The sequence below is a fragment of the Leptidea sinapis genome, chromosome 16, assembly GCF_905404315.1.
Source record: "Leptidea sinapis chromosome 16, ilLepSina1.1, whole genome shotgun sequence".
Classification (NCBI taxonomy): domain Eukaryota; kingdom Metazoa; phylum Arthropoda; class Insecta; order Lepidoptera; family Pieridae; genus Leptidea; species Leptidea sinapis.
Window position 1 is genome coordinate 3,430,045 of NC_066280.1, and position 19,871 is coordinate 3,449,915.

The 19,871-nt window shown below is 36.2% G+C and overlaps 2 protein-coding genes across 4 annotated transcripts in view; both read left to right on the forward strand.

Moving 5' to 3' along the window:
- Positions 1–19,871, forward strand: part of LOC126968825 (D-amino-acid oxidase) — a 34,642-nt gene that overhangs the window by 4,815 nt on the left and 9,956 nt on the right. Inside the window, exons 1-7 of one of the 3 annotated variants that reach the window (XM_050813972.1) lie at positions 13,123–13,352; positions 14,607–14,710; positions 15,015–15,221; positions 15,539–15,764; positions 16,072–16,136; positions 17,216–17,333; positions 18,108–18,216. In XM_050813972.1, coding sequence (XP_050669929.1) covers positions 13,269–13,352; positions 14,607–14,710; positions 15,015–15,221; positions 15,539–15,764; positions 16,072–16,136; positions 17,216–17,333; positions 18,108–18,216 — 913 coding nt within the window. In that variant the 5' untranslated portion in view covers positions 13,123–13,268. Of the gene's footprint in view, positions 1–13,122; positions 13,353–13,821; positions 14,711–15,014; positions 15,222–15,538; positions 15,765–16,071; positions 16,137–17,215; positions 17,334–18,107; positions 18,217–19,871 lie in introns of those variants that run through there. The other 2 variants (XM_050813974.1, XM_050813973.1) reach the window with 2 other exon arrangements.
- Positions 2,602–4,816, forward strand: LOC126968826 (uncharacterized). The gene is made up of 2 exons (XM_050813975.1): positions 2,602–3,162; positions 4,038–4,816. The coding sequence occupies exons 1-2, from the start codon at positions 2,869–2,871 to the stop codon at positions 4,725–4,727; spliced, it is 984 nt and encodes a 327-aa protein (XP_050669932.1). The 5' UTR covers positions 2,602–2,868; the 3' UTR covers positions 4,728–4,816.

Consider the following 19,871-nt stretch of genomic DNA (forward strand, 5'->3'; position numbering starts at 1 on the left):
GATTTAGTTATCTTAAAGAAAGATTTATTTTAAAGCTCTATAGCTTGCCGACGAACAATCTTCTTAAGAATCTTATTGCTTATCAATCGTCTTCATTTCAGAGACAGTTGTTTATCTTGCAAGATTTTTCTTCATTTTTTAAATTTCTACAAGATTTAAATATTCATCGGAATAATGATATACTTCCCTGCCATGCAGGTTCTTTTCGATGTAAATATTCTGCAATTAATGTTGTAATAGATCCAAATTTAACTTCAAAAGAGGAGGTTCATGTATTATTGTCAGAATGGTCTAATTGTAAATTTGTTTATACGGATGGCGCAAAAAACAATAATAATGTTTCTTTTGCAATCTACCTTCCTGAAATTAGGAAGGGTATTGGCTTTAAGATTAATAGATATGCCAGTATTTTTACTGCTGAAGCCGTCGCTATTCTTTTTGCTTTAAAGCATATTAAGAAACAAAATCAACTTAATAAGAAGTGGGTAATAGTTAGTGATAGTATGAGTGTGTTAAAAAGTTTGTCAAATAACAAAATGAGTGCTAACATCAATTACATCATTTTTGCTATAAAGGAATTGTGGTTCGAACTATGTTTAATCGATATTAAAGTGGATTTCGTTTGGGTCCCGTCCCATATAGGAGTAGCAGGAAACGAAAGCGCTGATTTTCTAGCTAGAACTATCATTAATATATCCGATCTATCCCTATATCCTGATTGCAAAGATCTAGACATTAACATACCATATACAGATATAATAAGTAATCTAAAACAGCGTATGACTCTTCTTTGGGGAAGATATTGGTACAATTGTACAGAAGTTGAAAATAAGGCTCATTCGTATACTTTGTTAGATAATCCCGTTAATAGCACACCCTGGTTTTGTAAGTTTAAAAATAACGCTCACAGAAAGTTCTATACTACAATAACACGAATGCGTATTGGTCACTATCGATTGAATTTTCATCTTCATCGCAAAAAAATTGTCTCCTCTCCTTTTTGTGACCATTGTAATAAGCAACAAGATCAGTCTCTGGATCACATCTTTTTTGATTGTTCGTCCTTTGGCATACAGCGCCTTGTGCTGATGGATGAGCTACTGGAAATATATGGTGCACCCAATATAATCCCGCTCTCAGTAATAGATCTATTAAAGGACACATCAACTTATATGTCCTTGTATAAATTTGTATGTAGTACTGTAAATACATTGTAATTTGTAGATACATACGTTGTAAATTTGTTTATAATTATGTAAATACGTTATAACTTGTACATATACAACTAGTAATAGCATAGCGCAATTCGCGAACTAAACAGATAATGTAAATAGGTAGGTATTATTCTAAAAAGTTATGCAAATTACACTGGATTTGACTTTAAGAAAAGGGCAAAATTATTAGAGACTATATTACTGGATTTGGACTTACTAAAAGGAAAATATGGAAAATATTCTTTAGAGAATTATACATTAACGGAAATGGTAAAATAACTGATGACTTTAAGACTGGATTGGATTTGATGAAAGAAACTACTATAAATATTCGCTATCGAATATACATAATTGGAAAAGGAAAATGGAAATAATGTAAGATGAAATGAGAAAACTGGATTGGACTTTTTGTAAAACAAAATAGTGAAAATAATAAATACCAAAGAAATGAAAATACTAACGACAAGGCAGTAAGGCCCCTGGCTATAGCCTGTTCGAAAGAACGAATTAATATAAAAAAAAAATTAATACATTGTATAAGAATGTCGATGTCACAATTGATGCAAGTAGCTATATTGGAAGCCAAACTTGCGGCTTATTTTGAAAAGATCCAAGGCATTTATGATTTATCACGAAATTTGACCGATGACACCCTTATCGAAAAATTTTTGACCCAAGCGTCGGGGGTTGATTCGATTCGATTAAACTTCGAAAAGGTTTTAGACGATTTAAATCGCATCCAAATGGAAATTGAACCTGCATGCGTGCCTGGGTATAAAAAACTTATCGCATTTGAAGAGATTCTGTGTAATATACAACGTCAAGTTTCATTAAATAAACCGAAAACGGCAATGAACATTCAAGGCGCTGATAATTCATTATTACCTCGGAAAGCTAAACTCCCCCCTATCGAATTAAAGGGATTTGACGGAGACGTACGCAACTGGCCAATCTTTTTTTCTAGTTACAAGGATGCAATACACAATAACCCCTCACTTTCCAAGTCGGATAAATTATACTATTTAAGATTTCCGCATCGGACGTGCCCGCGGGCACTGGTAATTCAAAAAACAATGAGAGCGGCTGTGCCCCGAGGCACTCATTTACCTCACCCAGTATTCACCCTTATTAGGTGTACAAGATGGTTTATTTGCCTACGCAGTTATGAACGAGTGAAGTCCCATACACATTTCGATCCGTTACCATTCAAGACCACCAATATTCGACGTCATAGTTTTACGGACATAGCATTTTTGTGTTCACTTTTTCGCGGGCGGCGCAGCGAGCGGACGTTATCAAGAGTGTGCACGAATATTGTTCTTTGAAGAGTTATTACCTAATAATCAGTAAGTTGCTATTTTTATAATACTAATAGAGTATATTTGCAATACATATCAATAATTATAATAGTCTAATACATAGTTTTTGTTGGTATATTTATTTGTTGAAAATGCCTCCACTCAAATTTTGTAACTAATGATTTTTTATTGTTTTTATTTATTAGAATACATTGAAATATCATAACTTTACTTGTAAAACTATCGTAAAATACATTTCTGTAGTTATTTTGTCCCAATATTCTATAGTTTTTTTTATAAAATTGATTCTAAATGCCTCTCAAAATGGTCGCACACATATAAATTTATCATCTTGAATGTGTGAGTGTCAGAAGAGAGTGGGGCTGAGTGTCTGGATATGGGGTGTTATTCTTTTTCAGATGAAGTATTTTTCCCGATTTAAAAAAAGGAGGTTATCATTTTTTTTACTGTGCACAAATAAAACACATTGCATTTTTTTTACAGAAACTAACATATATCCAACAATAATGTCTGACCAAGAGATGTCTGTGCCGCTGTATCGGTGCAGGGCCACTCCTGATGGGCAGTTAGAGCTGACGGGGAGCCCGCCGACGATGACATCGATAAATTTAGAGGTCGGGGCTGCAAGTGTAAGTAATATCATTGTATTAGCCTAAACACGTTTGACCTTGCACCATCGCAAGCACTGGCCGCTTCAAATCCCTTGCTAGAGCAAAAATACCTACTCTATACATTTTGTAGTAAGTTATAATAATCTAAATAAACACAACGTATTTGTTATATCACTTTCCATTTATTGTATTTGGTATCAAATTATGTTTCCATAGACAGAGTCATAACGTAGGTATAGACATTGTGTAATTTTAGCTGTGCTAGTGAGTATTCAAATCGCCTTAGCGGTATCAACGATCAATGGCTTGTCGACAGCTATAATTGCTCTCGACAAGTTCGACCTTGCACCGTCGCAAGCACTGGCCACTTCAAATCCCTTGTTAGACCAATAATAGCTACTTTATAGATTTTGTAGTTATTTATCTCAATAAACACAACTTATTTGTTGTATCATTTTCCATTCATTGTATTTGGTAGAATCTGTGAAATGATAAGGCAGTAAATATTTATTGAACACTGGCAATAAGTTTCTTAGCAGTTCTTCTCTTTTTTACTTTGATTTTTAGGGTTCCGTGCCCAAAGGGTAAAACGGGGCGCTATTACTACGACTCCGCTGTCCGTCTGTCACCAGGCTGTCATATGATCCGTGATAGTAAGATAGCTGAAATTTTCACAGATGATGTGTTTCTATTGCCGCTATAACAACAAATACTAAAAAAACAGTATAAAATAAATATTAGGGGCCCGTGCAGTAAACGTAATTTTTGTTTCTAGACACTTCTTCTCTTTTTTACTTTGATTACTTGAATAGTCTCTGTTTTATAATATCTCTTACATCTTTATCGTTCTCGACTCTCATCATCATGGTTTCTAACTTTTTTTTTTGTTTCAGACATCTGGAGTGGCGGCTAGTTCACCCTCAACGGCTCAGGGCCGGTGCATTTTGGAGGCTCGACATTCGCTGCTGCAGGACGATGATATTGTCCTGCTACTAGCAGATTCGGGCAGCGAAGGCGAGTCGGATGCAGACCAGTCCGACGAGGACACTGAGGAGGCAACTCAAATGCCGACGAGGGCAATAACCCACCGCTTGCGTCACGAAGTAATTGCTAGAACGGAAGGTCTTGCAATAGAGCATGAATTTGATGTGGATGATTTTATTCCAGACGAATGTGTGATGGATGAGTCGGTGGTAGTGCCAGAGGATTTGAATGTGTTGGGGGGGCATGAACCTGTTGACGTAGGTGAAGTATTTCAGTGGGCGGAAGACTTCAATAGTTTTACCGGCCAACAAGAAACTTACTTACGTCAACCTGGGCCAGCATTTATTTCTAATGACCCTACAGAGATATTTTTGAAGATTTGGGACGTGGACGTTATGGGTCTCATAGCGTCAGAGACAAATAAATACGCAAGGCTAAATATTGAACAATATAGCAATCGTCCCACCGTTCCCAAGTATTTGGGGCAATGGGCTGATGTCACTATAGACGATTTGTATAAGTATTTCGCCTTACTGATTATTTATTCGTCATACAATAAAGTTCTAGAAATTTTTCTTTTATATAAATTTTTAAAATAATTGTACTTACTGGTTATAAATTTCTATAAATATTATTATTTCATTGTTGTATGTCTATTAGTCATATTATAATAAAGCTCTAGAAATATTGTTAGACTTGTTTCTAATTTATTCTCCCGTTTAGACAGCCCGCCCATGTTCATATAAAATTTATAGATATAATAATTGATAATAAACATGACACTAGGTCATACCACTCAGTCTGGACAGTAAGCAAGTCTTATGCAAAGAAATTCAGAATTCTCAAGAGGCGCGAAGTTAGAGCACCCGTATAGGGCCGTGTAAATACACGTAAGCATGTGTGTGTGTGTGTAACGATTTTGCGTCCACGCAAGCCACTTTCATTCAGCTTTTCTCAATCGTTTTTGTTTTATGGTGTACATGTTTTATATATTGCTGAATAGGTAATTCATTGCCATTTTGATAGATGTTCTGAATGAACAGAAAACATAGATTATCATGACAAAATGTAAATCTAAAAATAAAAATCTTTGTATTTTATAATGAATTTCCTACCCCAGTCTAGTTTTTGCTTCAAACAGTATAGGATTTTATAAATAATCTGATCTACTATTATTAGAAAAAAATCTAGATTAAATTTCCTACCGAATGGTATATAAATAAAAGTCTAGAAGCTAAATATCTATTCTAAGCAATTTCTGTTGATCATCATTTTCGTGGGGTTGTTTCTGCATGAATATATTAAAATATTACTATAAAGGCATGTATATTTTGGTTTTATTTTATAAAGAACATGTATATTTTGGTTTTATTTTATAAAGAACATAGTTATAATGTTTATTACAAAAACATAAAAGTTAGTAAATAAAACTAGTAATTATTATTGAAATTCATCATTTATTCTAAAATATACATATTTTTACACTTATTGTGGAAAGAAAAGTCTGTGTGAAATAAAATAAAAGTACTAAATGAATAATTTATACATGGTCTTATAGCTTGTTTCAATAGCTTTCAGTGACAGTCATTCAAATCACCATAGTTATAAGCATTTTATTACTACACGTAAAATAATACCCACGGGGAAAACGCTGCGCGAGCGCCGACCACTTGCCGATCTAAGGTGTACATCGAGCGGCGGAGCGCGCCGATCCGGAAAGGTTGGTAAGTTAATTGGCAAAGCGTTGTCAGTGTATTCAGACATAACTCCGTCACCTGATAATTATGACATTATTTTTCAGGCTCTAGTCGATAGGTATGAGGATAAGAGGCTTTTGGGGACCGCGTATTTAGACACTATTTTTGATTACAAACCACACGCCACTGCTAACGCAAACCAGCTGGAACATTTCGTCGATAAATTTGCATCGTCTGTGTCGGCCTTAAGAAATTTAAAATTACATGATATAAGCGACTTTATTTTATTGTATATTGCTCTTAAAAAGGTCGACAGCGAAACTACTCGCGCATTTGAAATGAATAAGCGAAATTGCGATATTCCAAACTATTTTGAAATCATTTGGAACTAATAATAATAATAATAATAACAGTTATTGCTGTATTGTTTGTTTTTCGAAAACCCACAATCATTATTACGATAGTGCGAGGTTTCAGAATATGACGCCTCGCGAACGGTTTAATATTATTAAAAATAATAAATCGTGTATTAATTGTTTAAGTTTACGACACACTGTTTCGGTGTTTAAATCGACAAACGTATGTAAGCATTGTCGATACAGGCATCATACTATGTTGCACTGGATCGATAATAAAAACCCAGTAAATCGAGCGACAGTCACTGCTACACATGAGCAGTAGGCTAATCGTTGTAGTTCAGAAGTCGTCCTATTGAAACTTGGGCCAAAATTGGTATTCACGTACTGATTCGATAGGACGACAACTCAATAGGACTGAAACTCAGCGACTTATCGACGACTTGCGATAGGACATTGCCAGTCTAATTCTACTATTCCTTTATTTTCTACCTTATTCTTTTAAATTTGTTTATTATGATATCAGAGTCTTTTGCTCAGTTACTAGTACTCAATCTAACAATATTTGAAGCCGTAGAGTGGTAAAAAGGTAAGGTATAATTATTTTTATACAGAAATTAATAGGCTGAAAATGAAAAGTCGTACCCAAATGGTTGTAATAAAAAAAAACCGCCGTACATCAAAGTCAAACTGGATTTTCGCCCAAGTGTAGGTAACTCTTTCTCGTCTCGTCGAAGAAGATTGTAACCGTGCGTCAGCTTGAATTACTTACTTAGCTATTTTAGTTTTTTCATAAAAGCTGTAATAAGTATCTACAATATTTAATAAATAATTGAGAAGGTATTTAATTAGTCCAATAATATAGGTAAAGGTATCCTGAGTAAGAGGAAAATAAATATGTTTTTTGAATAGCTCAACATCATTGAGTGCTTTAGTCATCTGTCGCACTGCTCTAGACACTGTAGGTTGAGATACCTACTGAGTTGAAATTACTCTGACCAACAATGGTTTGGTAAGATCCTGTAGCATAAAATGCTACTCCTATTAATAGTTACCTATAATGTAAAAAAACACATGATTTTATAATTTATTTAATTAAAGTCTTAAATATAGTAAATATCTAGTCAGATAAGTAGGTAGGTACCTACTAAGATCTTACTTGGTAACTACCAACCTAAATAGGAAACTAAGTATAGTATTACGCTCTCATGGAATTAGAGGAACGAGGCCTTCAATAAGACCAAGGACTAAATCCTTGGTAAAGCGAAATGTTTTCACGAACTCCGTATCTGTTATTTCGAAAGCAAAATATTTGTTGATCCTTATATTATTTCGGCGTAGACGTTCTCTTCGCCGGTCTTCCCTTTCAGAAAGATCCAAAAGTAGCCAAGACAAGCTGATATTCATGTTTATGACAAAACTTTCAACAGCCAACAACTGCAAATTACTAACTTCAGTTCAGCGACTTCTCAGACGTTCGATTTGACATTAAATCGTTGGTAACCGATTGTAAAAAGATAGCAGAATACCACTGACACAACGATTGAAGTCCGTCTAGGTGACGTGAATACGCTTTAGCGATTTTTGGATAGGATCGTTTCTCGAACGTGCGATTTAAATCACGTGAATACTACGTACACGTAATAATCGTAGGTGAACGACAGATGTCGCTGCGATATCGCTCATGTAAAATTACGTGAATCGGGCCGCAGGCGGCTCCGGGCGGTGAGGCTGTATCTTTCCCACCCGCGAGTACTTCAGCTCGGGCGAACCTGTTTACGCTCGGCGCGAAGAACGTTGTGCATCGACGCTCTGAAGTTGGCCCGTCCGCTTCAGCTGATATTATTGATAACACTACGAGTGACGTTGTGTGCGCTATGTCAAGCGCTGTACAATAGGCCGATTCACGTATATTCTAACGATCCAAAAATCGTTGTAGTTCAGAAGTCGTCCTATTGAAACTTGGTCTAAAATTGGTATTCACGTACTGATTCGATAGGACGACAACTCAATAGGACTGAAACTCAGCGACTTATCGACGACTTGCGATAGGACATTGCCAGTCAAATTCTACTATTCCTTTATTTTCTACCTTATTCTTTTAAATATGTTTATTGTGATATCAGAGTCTTTTGCTCAGTTACTAGTACTCAACCTAACAATATTTGAAGCCGTAGAGTAGTAAAAAGGTAAGGTATAATTATTTTTATACAGAAATTAATAGGCTGAAAATGAAAAGTCATACCCAAATGGTTATAATTAAAAAAAACCGCCGTACATCAAAGTCAAACTGAATTTTCGCCCAAGTGTAGGTAACTCTTTCTCGTCTCGTTTTGTTCGATTAAACAAAATGAGCTCGAAGAAGATTGTAACCGTGCGTCAGCTTGAATTACTTACTGAGCTAAGTATTTTAGTGTTTTCATAAAAGCTGTAATAAGTACCTACAATATTTAATAAATAATTAAGTAGGTATATAATTAGTCCAATAACATAGGTAAAGGTAAATAAATACAGAAGGTATTTATTTACTGTAGCATAAAATAATACCTATAATGTAAAAAGCACATGATTTTATAATTTATTTAATTAAAGTCTTAAATATAGTAAATATCTAGTCAGATAAGTAGGTAGGTCCCTACTAAGATCTTGGTAACTACCAACCTAAATAGGAAACTAAGTATAGTATTACGCTCTCATGGAATTAGAGGAACGAAACTACGAACTAAATCCTTGGTAAAACGAAATGTTTTCACGAACTCCGTATCTGTCATTTCGAAAGCAAAATATTTGTTTATCCTCATATTATTTCGGCGCCGACGTTCTCTTCGCCGGTCTTCCCTTTCGGAAAGATCCAAAAGTAGCCAAGATAAGCTGATATTCATGTTTATGAAAAAAAAATTCAAAAGCCAACAACTGCAAATTACTAACTTCAGTTCAGCGACTTCTCAGACGTTCGATTTGACATTAAATCGTTTGTAACCGATTGTAAAAAGATAGCAGAATACCACTAACACAACGATTGAAGTCCGTCTAGCTGACGTGAATACGCTATAGCGATTTTTGGATAGGATCGTTTCGCGAACGTGCGATTTAAATCACGTGAATACGAATCTTAGGTGAACGACAGATGTCGCTGCGATATCGCTCATGTAAAATTACGTGAATCGGGCCGCAGACCTCCGCTCGTAGCGGGAACGTTTTGTTAGGTACGGCCTGCGTGAAAGTACTTTGTAAGGATGGTTCGCAAAAACAAATTCGCATTTTAATTGATATGGGTTCACAAAATCACTTTATTACGAAACAGTGTTGCAAACGATTAGGACTTCGTACGAAACATATACATTACTCACTTTATGTTAAAGGTATTGGCGACAAAGCATACCCAATAGGGAGTTATACTAATTTAACTTTAATTTCAAGTTAAGAGTCGGGCTACTCGCTACATATTAATCCATTTGTATTGAATAAAATATCAAACAATTTGCCTTCGGCAAAAATAAATACATCATGCCTTTGTTATTTACATAATGTTACGCTTGCAGACCCGGAGTACAATGTACCCGGTCATGTCGATTTATTACTTGGATCCGAAGTTTTTACGGAAATCTTGCGACCGGATAAGGTAGTTGGCCCGCCCGGATATCCGGACGCATTAGAGACAGCGTTTGGTTTTATTATAATTGGTTCCGTAGAAAATATTCAAATTAATAATTCTGTACAAAAACAAAATTCTATTTGTAGTTTTTTCACATCGACTGAGGATTCTCTCGAACATTTAGTTAATCGTTTTTGGTTTTTACAAGAGGTGCCTTCTGCTAAGTACTTGTCACCTACTGAACTTCAATGTGAAAACTTTTTTAAAAATAATACGACACGTGACAGCACCGGCAGATTTATTACGGCATTGCCTTTCAACCGCGACCCCTCGTGTTTAGGGGATTATTTAATTTCTGCAGGACGTCGTTACGAGCATTTAAATCGTAAGTTAAATTTGAGTCCTCTTTTACGTTAAGAGTACGACAGTGTTCTTCGCGAATATTTAGCTACTGGTATTATTGAACCCGCGCCTCGAATGAAAGAGGGGGATTTATTTTATGTTATTCCGCATCATGGTGTTTGTCGCTCTGACAAACTTACCACCAAGCTCCGTGTAGTGTTGGACGCGAGTCACAAGACTACGACAGGCATTTCATTAAATGACTGCTTGCATTCAGGTCCTAATTTGCAACCCGATCTTACAACAATTATTTTAAATTTTCGACTTTATAAAATAGCATTCACGGCAGATATTAAACAAATGTTTTTAAATCTTATTTTAAGAAATTCGGATAGGCGTTTTTTAAATATCTTACATCGTTTTGAAAACGAACTTGATACAAAAATGTATAATTTTACTCGCGTTTGCTTCGGCCTGCGTTGCAGCCCTTATCTAGCCATGCGCGCCGTGAGGCAGCTCGCAACTGACGAACAGAGTCAGTACCCCCGCGCTGCGGACGTTGCATCTAATAACATATATATGGACGATTTGTGCGTATCGACACGTACACCCTCTAGTGGTGCCAGCTTAGCGCAGGACTTAATTAAAATGTTTAAATTGGGCGAATTTAATTAAGTTAAATTTGTCAGTAATTCAGCAGAGGTTCTAAATGCCATATCGCAAGAGAATCGATTGTCAAGCAGCGTGAATTTTGACAATGATGATTCATTAAAAATTTTGGGGCTAAGTTGGTGTCCACGCGAAGATGTTTTTCGCATTGCTATTAATTTTACTCCGCGGCCTGAATGTACTAAGCGTCTTATGTTATCCACAGTAGCTAAGCTGTGGGATATTAATGGCTTCTGTGCACCTGTTATTTTATATGCAAAGTTATTAATTCAGGCATTGTGGATTTCGAACGTCGGGTGGGATGATCCACCACCAGAAAATATTCGTACATCTTGGGCAACCTTTAGGAAGGAGTTGCCACTTTTACATAATTTTGAAATTCCGCGTTTCTTTGTTATCGATAGCGCCACACATCGCGTTATACTTTTAGGTGTTTCGGACGCTAGCGAACGAGGCTACGGTGCCGTTGTATATTTTTGTGTTGTTATTCCAGATGAACCTAACCGCATTACGTTGGCGATGGCTAAGAGCCGCGTTGCACCTACACGTACGGTCTCGTTAGCTGGACTAGAGCTGTGCTCTGTGCTACTTATGGCACAACTTCTTAATTTTATCCGTGATTCTGTAAAGTCGCGTTGTAAAATACATAACGTGTTCGCTTTTACAGATTCGTCGGTCGCATTATATTGGACGCATTCGTCCCTGCATCGGTTTGATACTTTTATCGCTAACCGCATTTCAAAGATACAAGAGTATCTCGCGCCTAAACATTTTTATCACGTCGAGGGTAAGCAAAACCCGAGCGATTGTATTTCTAGGGGTTTAACACCTGCTCAATTATTAGTTCATCCACTTTGGATGCATGGCCCACCGTGGGCGCGAAACGATCCATCGTCATGGCCGTTGGATAATTTTACATTTAATGAAGAAGATGATTCTAAACTTTTAGAGTATAGACCAATCAAAGTTCTGGTTGTTAAAACAGCTTCATCAAACGAAAACTTTCTTCTTCAACTTTCATCGCACATCTCGTCGTGGGGAAAATTATTACGCATTATCGTGTATGTTTTTCGTTTTGTTCATAAACTTCCACGCGCTGAATTTATTATGGTTGATCATTTGAAGCATGAGATCTCTGTGCTACGCGCCTTGCAATTTTTGTTTTTTGAAAATGTCATTTCAGCAATCCAAAAGCAATGCAAGGTCCCAAAATATTTATTACCTTATTCGCTGTTCATTGATAAGGATGGTGTACTCCGCGTTGGAGGGCGACTAAATAAATCTTCCTTATCGTTTGACGCTAAGCATCCCATTTTGTTGCCTAAAAATCATCATATTACGGTAATGATCATAGATTTTTATCACCGCAAATATATGCATGCCAGACCTCACCTACTTTTATCATTATTACGACAAAAGACAAAGACATGTACGCAAAACGCTTTCGAGCTTGTAACAAGTGCTTCAGAGCTAATCCATGTGCACAGAATCCGTACATGTCAGTGTTACCGGCACCCCGCGTGAACGAAGCGAAGCCATTTTTAAATACTGGTGTTGCCTATTGCGGTCCCTTCTTTATTTTGATAAGTAGGTACAGAGGTGCTCGTAAAGAAAAGGCATACATTTGTCTTTTTACATGTTTTGTTACTAGAGCAGTTCATTTAGAGCTAGCAGTCGATCTTAGTACGGAGTCTTTTTTACGTGCGTTCAAGCGTTTTATTTCAAGACGCGGTGAGTGTCTTAATTTATTTTCCGATAACGGAACGAATTTTGTAGGAGCAAAAACGCATTTTGATGAGTTACATAAATTTTTAAAGTCGAAGTCATTTTGTGCATCCTTTAACGAGGGAGTTGTAAACCGAGGCATTAATTGGAAAATGAACCCACCCAGCTGCGCACACATCGGTGGCGTCTGGGAAACACACGTACGTAGTGTCCAACTCCACCTTAAACGCGTCATAGGTGAAACTTTACTTACCTATGAATAAATATATACTTTACTCACGCAAATCGAGTGCGTGCTTAATTCACGTCCTCTTACTGTTTTAAGTTTTGATCCCGCTGAACCGGTCGCTCTAACCCCTGCTCATTTTTTAACGGCTTGATCGATTTTTATGAAATTTTATATGTTAATTTGGTTGTTCTGAGAATAGGTCGTAATCTATCGTTATGCCCCAAAAATTTGCAATTTTAATTAATTTATTTATATGGCAATACAAGGAGCGCCAATGATCATCTTACACCCATTATAAATTAATAACGGAATCAATTGAACCAAAGCATTTATTCATTCCTAGATATTTAAGCAATACTTGGATATGTAAGCTATAAATATTCGCATACATATAAGACTGACGCGACACCTTTGAACTCGGGCCGATAACGACGGATAATACAAATATAAACATTACATATGATTGCTATTACTAACGGTATTGTTGATTTGTTTGGTACTCAGCAGCAGTTGGTCTGAATTCCGTAATGTCTAAAGTGTTGGTTCTGGGGGCTGGGGTAAATGGGTTAACGTGTGCGCTCAGGATTAAGGAGAAATACCCAAATGTTGATGTGAGTTGCCTGGATATGTTGTGATACTCGTAGTATGCTTTGCGTGAATCACCCACTTTTATAGATTTTTTTAAGTATACATGAATGGTTAGACTGGTTCATGACGGTTACTTTGGGGCGATCACTTCCGCAAAACTTATCAATACTCCGCTTGCATGACCCATCTGACCAACTCTTCAAGTCCACAGTGGTGATCTCAGGTTTTTTTCATGGAAATTTTTAAACTAGGAAACAACCTCCCCTTAATGAGCTCCTCTGTCAATAAAATACTTATTGCAACTATTTTGCAACAGCAGATGCTGTTGCAGATTTACTTTGATTCTTGATTTTTTTATTTATTTTCATGTTATGATAAAAAACAAAGTTCTATCATTTTAATTACAATCTAGCCTTAGGCTAGTAAGAAATTAAATGTTAAATTAATTTAGTAAGGTAGAGTACCTATAGGTAGAGTACCTATAGGTATGGCAGTATAGTAGTATTTAAATAATATTCCAGTTTTTTAACTTCAAGTAAAGTTGGGAAGTAAGCTTCGGGGTAAAAACAATAAGTTTTACCCCGTTTCTCGAAAATCGCGTAGTTATCAGATTTGGACGTTTTAAGGTCCTAGGAAGCTCCCTGACTATTCCCAAGACGGTGTGCATACGTCTGTATACATGTTTGTGTGTGTGTGTATGTTGGTTCGTTCGTGAGTTGTAATTGACGCAAGAAAACGGAAAAATGTGTTTTTTCGGAATTACTTCGAAATTCCAAGTTCGATCAATTGAAACTCAAAGATTCTCATAGAAGGAGGCTCAAAAAAACGCGTGAAAATCAGTTTATTTATTCGAAAGTTATTGCTGTTTGAAAATTAACAGAATATGTATTTATTAAACTTTTATCAGACATAATTTTTTTAAATTACTCTGAAATTCAATATCTGATCAAATGAATGTTCTCAGTTCTTTTATAAAGATTTCAAAAACATAGAATACAATTTGAAGCGTTTAGGTAGGTATGGAATATGCGGGAAGTTGCAGGGAAGGCTTTTAGGGTCAATCATTTTCCTAATTTTTATGTTTATTGTTTGTCTCTTTCTTATAATATTTAAGTCTTTTGTATTTAAGTGCACTATACGATTCAAAGAAACATGCATTATTATTTTCGGGTTTCCAGAATCCTAACGCACAACAATGTCTTAACCATCTCGCCTTATAATCATAAAAACTATTAGCTTTTATGATTTGGCTGCCTTTTTAACTTAACTGGTCGCAGGTGACGATAATAGGCAGTGAGTTGACGCCAAATACGACAGGCGATGGCAGCGGGGGTCTGTGGCTGCCGTATTTAAGTAGCAATACTCCACCCCATCTTATCAGGTACCTAAGCAAAGTATAACTAACTTTAAATCATATAAGAAACCTCAATATTATTTTTGAAGACTTATCCATTGATAAAAATAAATTGAGTTTCAGTTCTAAGTATGAGGAACCCCCAAAATATTTGTTTTTTTTTTCTACTTTTGTGTAAAAATCTTAATGCAGTTCACAGAATACACCTATTTACCAAGTTTCAACAGTATAGTTCTTATAGTTGTTTTTTGCCATTTTGCTACGGAACCCTAATAAAAATCATCTCATGGTTAAAAATTATATTTTTTGAAATAGTTGTATACTGTTTCAGCAAATGGGGCATGGAATCGTTCAGAAAACTCCACGAGTACTGGGTGCAAGGTGGATACGACGTGTGCCTGATGCCGGTCTATGAGCTGTACCGACCTGGCAGTGCCGGTACCATACCAATGGGGTGGCACAACGATGTGTATGGTTTCCGAACCCTGGACAAACGTCACCTGGATTATGTGAACGACTTATATTCGGCGAACTATATGTAAGAATATTTCACTTTTATGATCACTGCGTCGATTAGCCTAAAATAAGGTCGCTGCTTTGTAAATCGCGTGATTTACCTACGTTTTTATAGTTCCTCATATTTCTTACTATACTTTATTTCACTGTGTATAGGCTGAGACTTATTAATTTCTTCTTCTTCTCATCATGAGTATTGTAGCCTCCTTTTCTTAACTTCCCTGAGCACTTAGAGTTTTCTCGCCATCAAATGTACAACCGTCTCGTTCTGGATCGTATCTCTCCAAGAAATTCTGAATTTGTATTTTCCCCCCAACATTATAAAGATGTTCTTTTCAGCTCTGGTACAATATTCACCACATTCAAAGTGGTGACCAATACGCTACTGCGTCGTTACATGGAGCGGCTACGAGAATTGAATGTGCCCATTATTCGCGACTCCGTGACGTCACTGCTAGACCCACAATATGACGGATACGATGTGGTCGTCAACTGTTTAGGGCTGGGCGCAAGGGACGTCGTGCCAGATGAAAGAGTGAGGCCAGTTCGGGGGCAGATAGCGAAGGTAACATTTGCTAGAGTTTATAGACCATGAGATTGATTGAAAAATAGTTGTGTAATAACCTCACCTTGATGAAGTTATCACTTCTGTTTTACGGTCCTAAGTCATACTCACCGTTTTTTTTATATTACAATATTCATTACCAGACTAAGTTTGTATTATACAATGGGCGCAAAACTCGAGGCATCCACTCTGTATTCCCCTTTCTTGTAACAGTGATAATGAACATCAAAAGATTATTAGTCCTCTTATTTATCCTCAGTAGATACATAGAGAAGTACCTAACATTATATTTGATTGTCACTTCCAGGTGCACGCTCCGTGGATCAATTACACAATACAGGACAAGAGCACTGGCCACTACATCATACCCAAGTAATTATTATTTTCTAATATTCTGGTTGATATCCAGCGAAACTGTAGTTCAGTTCGCATCTATTTTATAAATCCACCATAGTTTAAACAATACCAGGCCTGTCTCACTCCCCGTGTAGGTATTGAAACCGTAAGTACCTACCTACGCGTGACGGCCACGTCAGTGTGGCTATCCAGTAGGGACTCACAGTGCTTACGAGCGAGCACGAGCGAGCTTTGTTCGTCAACTACTTCACCGATCCGACCTATTTTTAAAAATGGAGAAAAATAAAAAAGCAAAGAAGGTCATTGGGATCCAAATTTAAATTTTTTAAGCTTCATAAAGACGCTGAAACAATCTAATTTAAAGTGATTACTATTACCTATTATGAAATCACCATTCATGATAACTAAGTACCTATTAATTACCATCATACTTAGACCAAAAGTCGAATAATTGGTAATAATATAATATCTAAGAGGAGGTGTGGGACTTTAGATCGCGTCATGGTTTTATTCAAGCTCGTATATACCTACCTACCAATTTAAATAGTTCCTGCTTTTTGAAGGAAAAATCAACTACGTGGATTTTGTCGTGATCTTCCGACGCATACGTTACTATCTGCAACTAATGTAGGTTTGACAACGAAATAATATTGATTTCAAATTACGATTACTTAAGTATTTATGTGATAGAAAAAACTGCGCTTTTTTTATAAGATGTCTTTATACTCGTAAAGAAGACAACCCTAACGTCGTCAGAAGAGGTAAGAATGAGGCGATAGACAGAGAGGCAACTTCTAGGTGAATATAAATGTAGGTTAATCGAAACGACAGACGTACCTAAATAACGCGTAAATATTGTGAAATACTTATATATCCGTCTACACTGTAGACCGAAATTTAAAATATAAGTATCTGCCTATACGTAAGTACCTAACCTAGGTATATTATGCAGTTATAATTACTTGATAGATATCAATTAATGCAAATTAAACCTGACGTAAGGTTAAGGTAAGGTGACGTAACGTCTGAATGTAAGGTTCAATAAACAAAGCTACCTATAAGCGAATGTATAACTTTGTATTTTAATTTTCCAGTGACGTGGAGTGCATACTAGGAGGCACTGGACAAATTGACAACTTCAACACACAGGTTGATGAAAAAGACTCCGACTTTATTTTAAGTGGATGCGAAAAAATATTTCCATCATTAAAAGTGAGTACAGTGAGGTTTTATAACTAATTTGTTACATTCGTCACAATTATTGGCAACGGAAATCGCGAACCTTTATACTTATTGCTTTTTTTTATGGAAAATAAGGGACGAGACGAGCTGGACGTTCAGCTGATAGTAATGGTAAAGATACGCCCTGTCCATTACAATGCAGTGTCGCTCAGGATTCCTGGACAAACCCAAAAATTCAGCGGCATCTGCCCAGTAATTTCACTAGCTACGGCGCCCTTCAGATCGAATCACAATAATGTTTACACAGTACAGATTCGCGGTAGAAAAAGGCGTTGCGGTACTCATTATCTAGCCGGCATCCTGTTCAAAGTGAGCCTCCCACTGGTAACTTATCCTATGAAGGCCTGCGTCAGCAAGAGGACGATTTTTATGGAACAGAAGGACTAACGAGTAGAAGTTATCTAATCGTAAGTGGTCGCCGAAGCACAGCTTTTGCAACACTACTGTTTTTGATGGTACCCATGTCGTATCAAGCTGGATACATCGCACGCGGAATGCTTAACATTCAACACTTTTGTACGTCGAAGAAAGTTCTTGCTTCAAATTAGGGGAAGGATTCTCGTCTCGGTCCAAGTCCAATTTGCGTTGTTCTGGCTTCATGAAGAAGGAAGTCAACCAAAATCTGGCCTCGGGCGTTCCGAAATCCATACTACCGTGACCAACACAAGTCTCATGTCTGTCATGTTTTGGGAGGCTATATATATAGAGAGGAGATATTTTATGTAAATAAGATAAACTTTTCAGAATGCAACGCTCGTGTCGCAGTGGGCCGGACTACGACCCGGTCGAGACCAGGTGAGGCTGGAGGCGGAGATCATCAACAACAAGCTGTACATACACAACTATGGACATGGTAATGACAATACTAATAGCAATTCTTGGATTGGATATCATATTATAATCTTTATTTATCTTTGTTCTTTAGTGCCAGGTCGACCTGTTATAGTTAATATATCATTGTGTTGGTTGGTGTCAATTACTTATTACGACAGTAACCACGACCATCAAATCAAATCAAAATAACTTTATTCATATAGGTCACGGAAATGACACTTATGAATGTCAAAAAAATATTTTTCTTATTGAATGATGAGAATAAGTAGCAAGAAACTCATTGCCACTCTTTTATATCAATATTTACATTTCCATCGATTTACAAATCATTTCAATTACAATATAATATGTAAAATGATGCAACAAACATACTCAAACGTCAAATAGTCAATGCCTTACACGAGTAAAAAAAAGTAAATGAAGTTAATCGTGTTCACGAAGCATCCTTTCACAAACAATGAAATCAAGCTCTAAAGGTTGATGTATCCAGTGTACGATAATTTATATTATTTTGACACGATTCATATATTTGATGAAGAACCTTACAAACTAATTTGTTATGTAAATTACAGCTTTTGTAAATTAAGTAAAATACTGTACTTGATTGAAAAGAGTGGCCGTAGAGTTTCTTGTGTCTTCTTCTTCTTACGAGCTCCAATTTTTCCGAACATAAAGTAAGTAAATTCAGTAATTTAAAAGAAATATTTATAGTGACGATTCAAAAGCGCTTAGTTTAAGCCTAATTAAATAAAGTTTATTTAACTTTGACTTTTTTATATTGTAAGGGAAAGTTCGTAATGCGTAATGGTAGAAGATCAAGAGATAAGTTGCAGGCCTTTAAAAGAAAGTATTAGCTTAGACCTTTTTTAGGTTATAGAATTCTAAAACAGCGAACATTAGTGGGATAAGGACAGCAACAGCTCCAACTATAAATCATCAAAAAAAATAAAATAGAGGGTGTAGTCTTTCCGCGCGGAAGAAGTGAAACTTCGTTGTTTTATAATGAAAATAGGAAGGGGTAGAATTTGATTTTTTTGAAATTATATTATTGTTTCTTTAAGACAAACTTTATTAACATTGCTTACAATTCACAATTGTTCGCATTTTTTAAGTATCATTTCGAGTGGAGATATATCCTAATTTTTATCCAAACATTTACAGTGGGATTATGATAGCTAAAGTAAGATACGAAATGTTTGAGTTCTATTTTATCAATATTTCTTACAAAAACTACATCAAAACCCCACCCCAGGAACGTTGAACGTTTAACGCAGCAGTTCTCTCATACCCCCTCCATGGTAGCACGTTTAACGCAACCTTGTTGGAAGTTTCACTTCAAAAACACAAAAATCAGATTTTTCATTTTTTTTTAAGGTCATATCGACCGGGAAACATCGCAGGAAGAAGCTGGTTTCAAAGTGTGATTATATAATTTATAAATCATATATACCTACCTATCTGTGTTTATTTTAGTGAACTCATCTTAAAGATAAAATAGTTATAATTGAAACAGATAGAATAAATTGTGTGTTTCATTACTATCGAGCTTTCTTTTTCCTGTGTTGTTTTTATTTATGCAATATTTGCACAGGAAGTCCATCGAGTCTGCTAGTAATCTATTAAACGAATATCTTTACAGCCGGCTGCCGAGTCTGTTCTTAATTCTCTTAACCA